Source organism: Chiloscyllium plagiosum, unplaced genomic scaffold (genome assembly GCF_037043375.1).
Source record: "Chiloscyllium plagiosum isolate Xiang-an unplaced genomic scaffold, Cpla_swu_hap1 HiC_scaffold_24, whole genome shotgun sequence".
Classification (NCBI taxonomy): Eukaryota; Metazoa; Chordata; class Chondrichthyes; order Orectolobiformes; family Hemiscylliidae; genus Chiloscyllium; species Chiloscyllium plagiosum.
Window position 1 is genome coordinate 28789562 of NW_028270162.1, and position 13851 is coordinate 28803412.

At 39.2% G+C, this 13851-nt stretch overlaps 1 protein-coding gene across 2 annotated transcripts; it reads right to left on the reverse strand.

Moving 5' to 3' along the window:
* Positions 1-270: 270 nt before the first annotated feature.
* On the reverse strand, positions 271-13294 carry mtfp1 (mitochondrial fission process 1). 2 transcript variants are annotated; one of them, XM_043715659.2, is made up of 4 exons: positions 13006-13294; positions 7308-7471; positions 4604-4836; positions 271-2951 (listed from the first exon to the last, which is right to left on the reverse strand). In XM_043715659.2, the coding sequence occupies exons 1-4, from the start codon at positions 13067-13069 to the stop codon at positions 2882-2884; spliced, it is 531 nt and encodes a 176-aa protein (XP_043571594.1). In that variant the 5' UTR covers positions 13070-13294; the 3' UTR covers positions 271-2881. The 2 variants fall into 2 exon arrangements, with proteins under 2 accessions (XP_043571594.1, XP_043571596.1); XM_043715661.2 differs by having other exon boundaries at positions 7308-7435; positions 13006-13287.
* Positions 13295-13851: the final 557 nt, after the last annotated feature.

Sequence of the window (13851 nt, forward strand, 5' to 3'; positions counted from 1 at the left end):
GTCAGCGATGGGTCATCATTGATACATGTGGTTGGACTTATTCCAAGCTAATTATGGAATAAATTGGCTTCCTCCATACTGAAATCATTCCACCTCCTTTCTCTTGTTTTCCCCCTCCGAACCCACACAAATATCAACGTTCACTCTAATGTCTTTGTCCTTCCTGCCAAATATCATTGGTCAGACAAAGAAATAGTTGGATCTCTCTTCAGTTGGTTTGCCAACATTATTCTAGAGCAAGTTACTGAATATGCTACAGTGACAGTATGGTGAGTGTTTAATGCTTTTATTGCCAATTTTCTCTTCTCTCTGGTGCTTCAAATTACAAAGATGACTTTAGCCCGTAAAGACTGGTGCTACTTCATTTTTTTAGTCCTGATACTTTTTATTGTTGTTTTTAAAATAACTACTTCATTATTTTAAAGCATGAAGCAGTCATTCACCCAACGCCTCAAGTTCGACTTTATCACATTAGCCACTCATGATTCTTGCTCAGGTAAGATCTCAAGGGCACTTTTTACATTGCACCTCAACCAAGTGAGCATTATTCACTCAAGTCTAGGCTGTGAGGATCTTGCAAGTCCAATGACTTGCATGATACACCCCTGGGACACCCACTTCAATTATACAAGATTGGGGGCAAGATTCAGTGTTGTCATACAACATTATATCCGAATGAATTAGCTTTGCACAAGTGAGTTAATTCTATTTTAGTCTACACGTAGACAGTAGTGAATTTGTGCAGCTGAGATCTTCTAGTTATTTCAAGTTCACACCTCATTTAATGTCCTGGCACCCATTTCACAAAAATTCAGTGTTGCTCATATGATAAAGTAATTCACTAATAGAGTTCTCACTCAGGATCCAAAGAATTGATTTTGGAAATCAGATAGAGTAACAAGGCTAGAAAATAACAACGCAAGACCAAAGTCCAGAACTGTACAAGAAGTACAAGAGGTAGCTTCTGTCCTGTATCCTGTTTTCAAATGTCCTGACTGGTATTTCTTAGGGAATATTGCCATGAAACTGATGTAAGTTGGGCAGATTTGTTGTTGTGTCCATTTAAGTTGAACTTTGAGAGAATTATCTCTCGGACTCTCATATGCCCTTAAGTGACCAGAAGCTTAAAGTGTGAAAAGTGACTGGAGTAGGATCTTTTGAAATTTTTTAAAAAAAATTTCTAATTCTACTGAGATATTTCATTTCTTTGACACTATTGCCAGTAAGTCCCAAGGCGATAGGTGCAGCTTTATAACATATGACAAAAACACTACTATCTCAATACTACTCATTGACCAACTCAAGTGATAATACTGTTTTGAGAACTATCTTTTTCATTTAGAATATTATGCAAATCCTTGTGAGATATAATATAGTTTGGTATACTGTATCTATCTCAATTAAATACTACTGCCACTGAAATACTTCATTAATAATCAGAGACCTACAGCACAAACCGACTCTTCGGTCCGACCAGTCCATTCTGAACATAATCCCAAACTAAACTAGTCCCACCTGCCTGAATAGGCTGGGCTATTTTCCCTGGAGTGTTGGAAGAAGAGGGCTGACCTTACAGAGGTTTATAAAATCATGAGTGGCATGTATATGGTAAGTAGACAAGGTCTTTTCCTAGGGTGGGCAAGTCCAAAACTAGAGGGCATTGGTTAAGGGGAGGGGAAAGATTTAAAAGGGACTCGAGGGGCAAATTTTTCACGCAGAGGGTGTTCCGTGTATGGAATGAGCTGCCAGAGGAAGTGATGGAGCTGGTACAATTACAACATTTAAAAGGTATCTGGATGGGTATATGAATAGGAAAGGTTTAGAGGATTAAAGGCAAATGGGAGTAGATTATTTTAGGATATCTGGTTGGCACGGTTGAGTTGTATTGAAGGGTCTGTTTCCATGCTGTACATCTCTATGACCTATCTCTCCTGGCATTCATGTACTTATCGAAGTGTCTTTTAAATGTTAGATCTATGCCTGCATCCACCACTTCCTCAGGAAGGTCATTTCACATGTGAACCACCTTGGTGTAAAAAAAGTGCCCCTCATCTTTTTTAAAAAGTCCTCTCACCTTAAAAATATGTTCCCTGGTTTTGAAATGCCTCATCCTAGGGAAAAGATATTTACCAGTAACCCTATCTTTACACCTCATGATTTTATAAACTTCTATAGCTTCACCCCAATGGACTATTTTGTGCTCAACTGTTTTATCGGAGGCATGACATGGGTCTTACTTGTGCTGTGGCACAGATTGAGATCTAGTTTCTCCGAGAGAAAGGTTGATTATTACAGAGTAGACCTATCCAATTCTTATCTCCAGGCAACACCAGTGTTATGTTGCATTGGATTTCGGAGCTACTGTGAAGGTAAAGGAGACAGAGGAGCACTTTCCTCAAGTTGTGTTTCTATACCCACAAAGCACAGGAAGTGTGTTCTGACCAATGAATGCTTTACAAATGTAGTTTTAAAATAGTGAAATATGATGTATATTTTTTCCATAAACTAAGTGTACCCACCAAGGTGGTGGGTAACCATCCTTGGGTCACTTGACATCTCTAATTTTAGGAATACTCATTTAATTCAATATAATAGTGATATTCAAAATCATTCTCTAACCACTCAATTCTTGAAGGATTCAGTGAGTGAGTGTGAGTGTGTGTAAAGATGTTTTCAATTTTCCTGCACAAAATCAATATTGTACAGCAATGTAGTTACAAAGACAAACAAGCATCTACTTTCCAGCATCTAAAGCCCATCGTCTTAAAAATGGAGACTAGTTCTCCAGAGTTGGAGTACAGGGTTCATTGCTTTGCAATGTAATTTAAAGCTTTACAACGTACACAAATATTAAACTGGCTACAGTTCCAATTGCCTTTGGTTACGGTTTGTGTTTTTCTTCTGATCCATATAACTTTCTTAATGTAGAATCCAAAAGAAAGTCCACAGACCTGCAAAGCATAATGGGAATGTGTTAATGAACTGGAAAATGGCTTATGGAAGGAATCACATCAGCACAAGATTTAAAAACATTATCAGGCATGTTGCTTTACCAGACTTGCTTCCTTTATTCCTAACCCTTGCATGGTTCCATCTGTCATTCCAGCAAGTCACTGCTGCCTCTAGAAAGACTTACATCTATCTCCCTGCTGCTAATTTTCAACTTGCTTACACCTAGCAAGAAAGCCTCATCATTGCATTTTAATCTGGAGCCAATCACATTCCACGATCAGATTTCATTTCACAAGTTCATATGGCACATTTTGGTTATAAGCAGCCACCTCTGAACCTTGCAGAATAGGGTCATAGAAAATAGCTGCAGGAGTGGACCATTCAGCGCTTCGAGCCTGCATCACCAATCAATATGATCATGACTGATCATGCAAGGGCCACATCCAGCTCCCTCTTGAATATGTCTAACGAACTAGACCCAACAGGATTACAGGAGAGGGTGAGTTTCAAGAGGATAGCAAAGCTGGTTGGTACTAACTGCCCCATTGCCTAATTTCTACCAAGAGGTAGGATTAAAATTAACCTTGTGTATACAAAAGTAGTTAAACAGTCAAATGATTTATGACAAGACCATGAGTGGCTTCTACGAGGACATGGGATTGAAACTCAACCTGTAAGCTGAGGCCCTATGGCTTAAGTCTTACTGGATCCAAAACAGAAAGAATCTGCTCTTGACTTAGTAAACCTACCACTGTAGTACAAGTCTAGTTCTCAGCATTTGTACAGTGCAGCTACAGTGAGGAGGAGATCAGGGGTGTCTGAAGTCTATGTCCTGCTGCAAGGTTTGCCAAAATAGAAACGGCAAAGTGCAAGTGCTAAGATAACATGCAAGCTCAGTTCAATGGCAAGGGTAGCAGTTTCTAACATTAAACCGATTCCCTACTGTGTTTGGAAAACCAAGTCATCAATCCATTGATAAGGAGAGCTCCATTCATTACTTAAAATTTCAACGCCTATCTAAATACAGCTCTGTAATTACTACTGAAAATTTATGAGAAATAGCAAGTGGAAACTTGTCTTTCTAAAATATGCAAAATTTATGAAATTTGACCACAAATCCTCTTATCAAACAGTGTGTGTTTACCATTATCAATGTGAAGGCAATACCACTTTTAGCATTTGGTCTTTAAGAAACCATTTGTCAGACTCATAACAGAAACTTACAACTTTGTTCATTAACATGAACTACTGCATGTCCTCGGTGTCACTGAAAAATGGTCTCATTAACATCAATAATTAATTTCACTGGGACGACTGTTCAAATGAATCTACAACTTTGGGCTAAAGACAAAGCAAAATTTAACCATTTGGTGATTAGCTCTGTCAAATGTTAGAGATTCAATAAGCATTGTTAAAAAGTCTCCTACTTTGAATGTGAGTTTTGCAAACCAAAAGCTACTCACGGGAGCAAGATTACTTAGATGAGCCTTAAGCACCTTGCTTTCTGGATCATCAGAATACTTCTCCAGTTTGGCACCTCAAGCAGCTAATGCTTTGGTTCATGTGCAATTAATCCACGAACCACCAGTGTTTTTAAACCAGTTAGAAAGTCTGAAACACTTAACTGTTACCATCCAAGACAAGGGCTTACCGGTCAATAGGAGTTATAATGACTGGGATGGCAGACAGGCCAATAGCAGTTGTCGTCCACTTTCTCACAGGCAGTGGCCACCTTGTAGTTTTCCGAAGTAAGAAAAGGGAAGCTGCACATAATCGATTGATGGTGAATCCTGGAATTATAACTGAGGCCAATGCTTGCCAGATGAACGTATCCACCACAGCGACACTGACAGTCATTGTTTTTCCAGGTTTGTCTCCATGAGCCTAAGTGGGGGTGGTAGAGCGAGAATTATTAGGACCTTGTGCAGTTATTGAAAAGAAACTTAAAATCTTAAATTTGCAGTTTTAAATTTTAAAAGAGTCTTAAGTGCAGACCTACACTTGGGAACACACTCATATCTGATAATCTTAGAGGATTGGGAAGAATGAGATTCAAAGCTACACCATGCTTTGGTATATTGCAGAAGTTTAGAGTCACTCTTTGCTGTTGGAGTTTATCATCATCACTTACACTTATTGCGTTTGTGCCTGTTTACGTCTTACCTATCTGTTTCTTTCCCTTGCCTCCACTCGCTCTCCCCTAGATAATGTACTCTAGTCCTGCTATCACAGTGCAGTTTTCTTGTTGAGATGTGGTTTAAACTACAGGCTGCTCAATATGTCAGTGTACTGCTTATGGGTTGGCTGTGGCCCAGATTACAATCCTCAGTCGAAGATAGCACAGCTGACTTAAGGAATCAGAGCTAAAGCTCTGTGACTCAATATAAAAACAAGTTATCATCAGGCCTGTCTCTGAACAACACATTGTACTGACGCCTATTATTGTACTTACTCTTCTTGCAGGGAGCAGCATTGCAATGTACAGCATTAGTGAAAACCTCATGACCACTGAATCAGAGTTAACTTTTATGGAAGGAAATTTCCAGAGTGACCATTTCTATACACAGCATTCTTTAAATAAAACTCTCCTCGGCAGTTTTAAATATTCTTCACACATACTATCAAAATCTAAATGCATCCTACACTATAGGAATGTTGTTTTATGGGAATATTTTAACTATAATAAATACAGTTTGTGTTGTATCAAGTTATTATGCATAAAACTGGGTTTAAGTGCTGATTTGGTCAAGCTGGAGTGATAGGTAGTGGACATTGTGCAGGTGCAGTAAATTTTAACTAAACTATAAATCAGCAAGAAAAACTGCACTGGGATAGCAGTACATTATAAGGGAGAGCTAATGTAGGGAAAGGAAAAAATAGGTATGTAATACACAGGCACAAAAAAAAGGCAAAAGTAATAAATGATAACCTCCAACAGTAGAGCCTGACTCTAAACCTCTGCAGTACGAAGTTTTAGCCAGCAAACTGACTTCTGGAATTGCAAGTTGAAAATAGAGTTGTCACTTATAAAATCATAGAATTCCCTACAGTGTGATAGCAGGTCATTTGGCTCATTGAGTTCACACTGACCCTCTGAAGAGCTTCCCACCCCCATTGCCAACCCCCTACCCTACATCTGTAACCCTCATTTCCTCATAGCTAACCCACCTAGTCTGCACATCCTTGGACACGATGGGAAATTTAGCGTGACCGATTCATCTGACCTGCAGATCTTTGGTCTGTGGGAGGAAATTGGAGCACCTCCACAAGCAGAATCCATAATCACCTTTTACTATTGTTCCAAAAAACATGTATTAAATGGATTTTATAAAAAGGAAGTACACTTGTTAAGATCTCTAATAAGTCATTGATAGCTTTTGAATAGTCTGAAAAACAAAGTCTAAAAAAGTCTTATCCGTTCATAAAACAGACTCCAGGATTTCACTATGAACAGTTTCTACAAAATAGTAAAATTAAAATGATGGTTAACCTATCCTTTTTATACATATAATGGCAAGTATCTTGAACCATTTGGATTCTCCAAACTTTCCTTTCTCTAAGTGCAATCATTCAAGTACATGTATGGGGCAAGGATGGTAGAGGCAGGAATCATCAAGACATTTATGAAGTATTTAGATGAGCACTTGAAACATATAAGTCTTGGGTCAAGCGTGAGAAAATGCGATTCGAATAGATGACCAGCATGCATATCATGGGCTGAAGGGCCTTTTTCCATGCTGTTAAAATCACTTTAGTTCTGGCCAAATAAAACACAATAGTTTTCAGTAGAAGTATTTTGGAGGGAGAGAAACTGGAATGGAAAGACTATGATCTGAATTGTGATTCATCAGCAACTGTAGAGCCACATGCTGCATTATCAAGAATTAGCAGAGATGGGATAGGATAAACAGCTTCCTGTCCCATGACCATTCTCTAGTTCCTTGAATCTCACCAGAAAGAAAAACTATTCAGGAATGATGAGGTCGATCATCCAACAGATGTTCTAATTTATGTGTAAATACCTTTAACAGGGTCACCCACTGCAAAAGTCAGATCTAACCAGCTTCCTGGTCATTCTTTTCTCAGCATTGCAGCTTATTGTATCAGAAGTGAAGTTTTAGCAAAGCTTACTTAATAAGTAGTATCTGATATACAACCTGACCTTCAACCAAATAAGAACGTGGAACAGTAGCCCCACACACACATTAGGAGCCTCACTTTTGTCTCATTCTTAGATGGCCAAATAGTCCTCTAGCAGGAAGTATTGAAAGCTCTTCCAAACTATCCTAATTTAAAGTGTAACATTGATAGATGTATAGTGAGCAGAGCGAAATTATGTTAAAATTTGTACTTACAACAGCTGCTTTCTTCCCCTTGTCAACTGCATCAGCTGTAACATATGCAGTTGATATGCCATAAGTAGCCCAGACCAGTCCTACAGGAACTAGTGCCCGGAAAGCTTCACCAACTTCATTAGCATATCCTGAACCACCAAAGAGTTGAAATATCAGACAAGTTACTAAAAAAAAAAGTAGTATGTTCAAAAAATTCAGTCTGCTCTCCTTTACGCTTGCAGGTCTTTCACAAGGCCCCCCTCTGCACAGCTAGTCCATCTGGTCTCCTGATCACTCTGGACCTGAGGTGATATAGTGACTAAAATAAAACAAACCATCGTGGATGCCTGAGATTTGAAGCAAAAACAGAAATTGCTGGCAAAAGTCAACAGATGAAGAGCCACCAGGCTTGAAAACATTAACTCTGCTTTCTTTCCATAGATGCTGTCAGACCTGCTGAGTTTCTTCAGCTATTTCTGTTTTTGTTTGTGATAAGATCACTGTCATGGAGGATGTGCTGTCCAAGGATTTGGAAAGGTTCTAATTCCATGGGTTGACATGATCTTCAATGCTGATATCAACTGCATTTTTCAACATTTTATTAAATGTAATATGCACATTATTGGTAGCATTATCAACTCACCAACATTTTATTGAAATAAGCTTTATTTCCTCCCATTGCAAAGGGATATTCTGGGGATGAAATAATAGTGATTTAAACTTCTTCCGTTTCATTTCTTTCATATTGTAGAATGCATTTCTTGAGCAAATATTGAAAAAGAAGTTACACATTATGGTTTCAGTTACTTTAAAAAGTACTTTTGCTTGCAATGTAGGCCCTTCATACAGGTTATTCAAGACCAGTATGCAAGCCCTCGGAACCACAGGTGCTACCATTGTCTACAGAAGCCTATAGACATCAGCTATCTCTCCCAGATAATGCAACCAGCCAGTACACATGGAAAAGCTACTGGTGGCATACAGCCATACGCATTATTAGTTTCATAATGCAAACCATTGATGCTTAAGGAGAAAGTATATATTTACATAAAAGATTTGAAAGTTCTTTACAGTTGGATTTACTACTAAACCTAAGCCACAGATATTCATTTTCTGAACAAAGAAAAAACATCAGAAACTAGATTTTTGTTCAACATAAAAAAAATTAAAATGCTGCAACAGGTCAGGAAACCCTACAACATTGCTAAACAAATGATAAAAAACTATGATCTTGCATTCTGCAATTGACTACGTTTTTCTGATTGGAATCGAGGTTGCCCAGTGTCAGGATTACAACTCCTTTTCATGTTATCTATACTAACAGTGGCTTGATTTGGGTATATAGATTCATACAGCATGGAAACAGACCTTTTGGTCCAACTTGTCCACACTGACCAGTCATCCCAATATGACCTAGTCCCATTGCCAGCATTTGGTTCATATCCCTCTAAACCCTTCCCTGTGTAGTACAACAAAGTTTGCAGATGATAAAAAAAACTTGACAATAATAGTAGCACACTTGAAACCACTCAAGATAAAATTGAAAACCTGGGCAGATAATAGATGGAATTTAATGTGGATAATTGTGTAATGATGCATTTCAAGAGCAATAACACAGAGAGCTGATATAATCCAAATTATACCATTCTGATTGAGATACAAAAGAAGCAGGACCTGAGGAAACATATTCACAAACTTTTGAAGGTGACAGAGCAAGATGATAAGGCAGTCAGGAAAGCTTGTGAGATATTTGCTTTGTAAACAGAGGCACTGAACACAAAATCAAGAAAGCCATGTTAAACCTATACAAGTCTCTGTTAGACTTCAACTGGGCTATTGTGAACAATTGTGGATACTACACTTGCAAATGAATGCTAAAATCTTGGACAGAATAATACCAAGAATAATACCAGGGATATGGGAGATCAGTTAAAGATTTGGTAAAGGGATCGGAGAAACTGAGATTGTTCTTACAGCACAGGTGTACTGTGAAGTATCCGGAGGTCCTAGGTTTAAAATAATTGACAAAAGTCTAGAGTTTTGTTGAGATCCAGAATGCACTACCTGAAAGAGTGATGAAATCAGATGTCATTGGAACTCAGACATGTATTTAAAAATTAATTTTCAGTGTTCCTGGGGAAAAAAAACTTCAGTGTGGGACTAAGTTATACAGCTCTTTCAAGCAGTAATGAATAATTTCCTGACATCGACCTCAACTTGTCTTTCCTATGTGTCCCCTTGAAATATTCATGCAAATTGCTTAAGTGATTTTCTAGTGCTGGTATTCTCCTATACATAATATCATTGTGCAATATGTTATAAATATCTTTTAAATCAACCTGTTCAACTGGTTAATGACACACCTTCTAGCCCAGAGTTAAGGACACTACTATTGCACCACAGAGCCCATATACACTCTGTTCTTTATACACTTTAATTAGATCATCTCTTGGACATCTTTCAAACTCAGGCCAATGCTTTTAGGAATACCCACACAGCGCTTATGTTTGCATACACCCAGTACACACACATCTCCCTTGTATCTGGGTGATCACAGCTAGAAACAGTATTCATGATGTTCTCTGACAAGACTATGGCTTCCTCTTGTGAACCTATCTTTCTGCTAATATGGTTCAGCATTCTATTGATTTTGTTGATTACTGCTCCTCATTGGTTGGCCATGTTGAAAATCGATTTTTACCAGCTTGACTTTCAACTTTAATACAGTATATCCATTCCAATGTAATGTATCGGTTATATATGCTTCCTCTTTTCCTGCAGTACCTGACACTGATTTGGATGAAGTTTTGGCTTTTTTTTTGTGTCTTTCTGATTTCATTATCCTTCCTAGTTTTCTATGATTACTTGCACATATAACTAGTTTGCATTGGTTAGTCCTCCTAACAATTTTTGGGACATCCAGTTTGGTATCATCCCTACTCAAACAAAATTTTTCCAACAAGTGGCAGCTGATTACTACCCAATGAACAATTTACAATCCATTTCTGAGAATTTACCCACAAATCCACCTTTGAGCTTGACTAATAGCCTTGGTTGCAAATAGTTAATTTCGCAAGGAAATTTCACTTTAGCCGTAATCCTTCTTTTTAAAGATCTTGGTTTTACAGCTTCTATACATCCAGGAGTTTTAATACATTGAAAGAGGTCTGTGTATGCAACAATTTTTAACGTTTTATCTAAAGATCAGCACAATAAAACAACATACATTTAAATGCACTTGTCAGATGATAAACCGGTCCAAGATGCTTTACAAGAGCATTATATAACAATATGAAATACAAGCCATATCAGGAACATAGGAAAGTAATTGGCCATTCTGTCCATCAAACCTCCCCCACCAATCAGTACAATTATGGCTAATCGAACACTTTAGTGCCTTTTCCTGCCCCAAAACCATAGTATGCCACTAATAATCAGAAACTTATCAATCTGTAACTTAAATATTCTCAAAGAATGAGCTTCTGCTGATCTCTGTGATAGAGATTTCCAAATGTTAACAACCCTCTGAGTACAAAAAAATTCCTCTCAACTCAGGTCTTACTTGCATCTACCCTGTCCACCTCTTTAAGTATTTTTAAAATTCAAAGGAAATAACTTCTATTCTTTAAGGCTCTAGGTCCAGCTTGCCCAATCTCTCTTTCCAGACAGTCCTGCCATCCTGGAACAAGTCTGATGAATCTTCATTACACTGTCTTTGGCAATATGTCCAGTTGGTGTGGATACGTTGGACCAAAAGGTCTGTTCCTGTGCTGTATGAATCTATGACTCGATCTTTCCTGAGATAAGGAGACTAAAGCTGCACACAGTATTCTTGATGTGGTCTAATCAAGATCCTAGAGGAGAAAGTGAGGACTGCAGATGCTGGAGATCAGAGCTGAAAATGTGTTGCTGGAAAAGCGCAGCAGGTCAGGCAGCATCCAAGGAGCAGGAGAATCGACGTTTCTGGCATGAGCCCTTCTTCAGGAATAAGGAAAGTGTGTCTAGCAGGCTAAGATAAAAGGTAGGGAGGAGGGACTTGGGGGAGGAGGGGCTTCTGGGCAGAGGAGATGACTTGTGGTGTGCAGTGAGAGAGGGACTCACTGAAATCCTTGTAGAGGGAGGAAGAGAGCTTCTTCAAGGAAGCTATTCAAGGAATCAAGATCCTATGTGATCAAAGCAAATCCTCATTATCCCTGTACTCAGATCTTCTTGCAAGGAAGACTAACATGCTATTTGCCTTCTTAATAGCTTGCTGCACCTGCCTTTAGTGACTTAAAAGGGAAGAAGGGGAGGTGAAAAGTTTAGAGGGAAAATTCCACAGCTTTGAACTAGGAACCAAAGAGACAACCATACTAGAGGAGCGATAACAATCAGATATATGCTCATGGGGTTGGTGTGAAGTTGTGGAGGTTCCAAAAATGCCAGTAGTTGAAGTGTGAATATAGCCAGAATTCTGACTCAGTGGTTAATGTATGTAATAATGAAATGAAGTAAAATTGCTTGGAATGGCAGTATAACTTCACTGTAGACCTTTGCATCCAATCCATTCCCTGCATTTTCAGCGACAATGCTAGACTGAAGCCACTTTGCACCAATGTTATACGCAAGGTATGAATCTGCTGCAAACTGAAACAGAAATTACTGCAGAAACGCAGCATCCTTGAAGAGAAATCAGCATTAACATTGAGCTTGGTGATCCTTCTTCAGAACAAATAAATAAGTATGAATCTATTGTGACATTTTGTTTTGATTCTTAACTTTTAAAGGCATCTAAACTCTCTCAATCAGGGCCTAAGCTCTCACTCTTGGGAGATGGGAATATATTGAACAAAAAACTGTCCTGCCCAACAAAATCGTGTTTGCTAAATAAGGAATTGTCCAGATTTCCTTCTGTTTGAGAACACTGTTAAAAGCAGTGAAAAAAAGTTTTGGTTATGCAGACGAGTACACATAGATCTGGTGGGGAACGCCCCAGCGGTAAGGAGCTAGTGAATCTGACTCCCTCTACATATACTTCACACCAGCATGAATGATAACGGGGGGGGGAGGAGAAGAGGAGCTCAGTGAGGCTGTTTCAAAATACACTGATTTAGAGGAGCCGGTGTTAGTATGGGGTGTACAAAGTTAAAAATCAGACTACAACAGCTTGTAGTCCAACTGGTTTATTTGGAAGCACTAACTTTCGAGGCGCTGCTCTTTTATCAGGTGGTTTCTTAGCCTATCATTTCACGGTTGTTACTCTTGTAATCACATGCTCTAGCCATGTTTGCCTAATGGACCCCTGATTTTCGGCTGAGACGTGAGTGTCCAGCTCTAGTAACCTTCAGTGCCGTCTGATGGGTGGGGGTTCATATTGCCGTGCATTGGATAGTTTCACAGAACTCGAAACTAGTATTGAAGCAGTTTGTAAAATGACTTCTCTCTGAGTCAGCAAGTATGTCAGAGTGAAATGTGAGCAGCCGCCCTCACAGAGCGGGGCGTGGAATTTACACTAACTTTGTTCAAGGTTATTTATTGTCCCATGTTGAGAACTAAAATCACTCGGAGCGTGAATTGTACTTTCATTTTCAAAAAGCGTGGATTTGCTGCAGTTTTAATCGCGGATGTCAAGATAAAATCCCGGAACTGGAATGGGACCGGGCTTAAAGCACAGCCTGGAGTTTCTCTCCTTCCGTTCCCCCCGAAACACTTAAGGGGCAACTTCCTGACTGATTCTTACCCAGAAAACGGACCCAAGTATCCCGATAGACGTCGACCTTGTCCTGCTCCCCAGGCTTGCTCATTGTGCTCCCGATCCTGATGTTAGCCGCGCCGCAGCAGTTGATACATTCACCAAAAATGTATCCAATCAATGTAACCAATCCCGTGTCACTGTCAGTCTTCCAGACTAAGCTGCAAACATCCGCCTCTGACACAAACAGCAGAGGTGGGGAGACGCTCCAGAAAGATGCTGAATCTGCCTTGACAACACTGTTTGTTAAAAGGGTTAATTTTAAACATGCTTCCTTCCCTCCAGTCTCCAGACCCACCCTTTTCTGTGAAGATGGATAGGAATTGACCAACCACACGTCAGCTTTCAGAAACAGATCCTCCCATTTATCCTGCAGTATTAAAGTGCGCCATAAATAAGGCTGCAAATACTTATAACATTCCAACGCATATTTAATAACTTTCAAAATCACGCATTCTGTTAGCCTTCGGCAATTGCAAAGTAACTGCCATAATTGCGCCTGAGAGAAATCTACACAGCATCCTGTACTACAGTAAACTCCCTTCTGGATGACCTTCATCTCAGCCACGTTCTTCGGTCATGCAGTACTTACAAATTATGTGGAAAAGTAACATGTCAAGAGATAGTCTGATGGTGGCTCGAGCGAGATATTTCTAATTGCTTCAAATGGCTTAAAAGAGAGAAAAAAAATAGTCTCTTACCCACGTTTTCATTTTCCTCTTGAAGCCTACCATGATACACATCTTCGCTGGTAGCGGGTTAGATAGGTGACTTGTCCCTTGGCTACTACAACTACAGTACTCTCAGCTCGCTACTGCCTGGACCAGTACTTAT

Bases quoted from the DNA above. Each gene is read 5' to 3' on its own strand.
- mtfp1 (XM_043715659.2), bottom strand. From the start codon at position 13,069: ATGAGCAAGCCTGGGGAGCAGGACAAGGTCGACGTCTATCGGGATACT. The intron at 7,472-13,005 runs GTAAGAATCAGT...TTTTTTTTTTAG, and splicing joins TACTTGGGTCCGTTTTCTGG to TAACTTGTCTGATATTTCAA. The intron at 4,837-7,307 runs GTAAGTACAAAT...ACCCCCACTTAG, and splicing joins AGGGGAAGAAAGCAGCTGTT to GCTCATGGAGACAAACCTGG.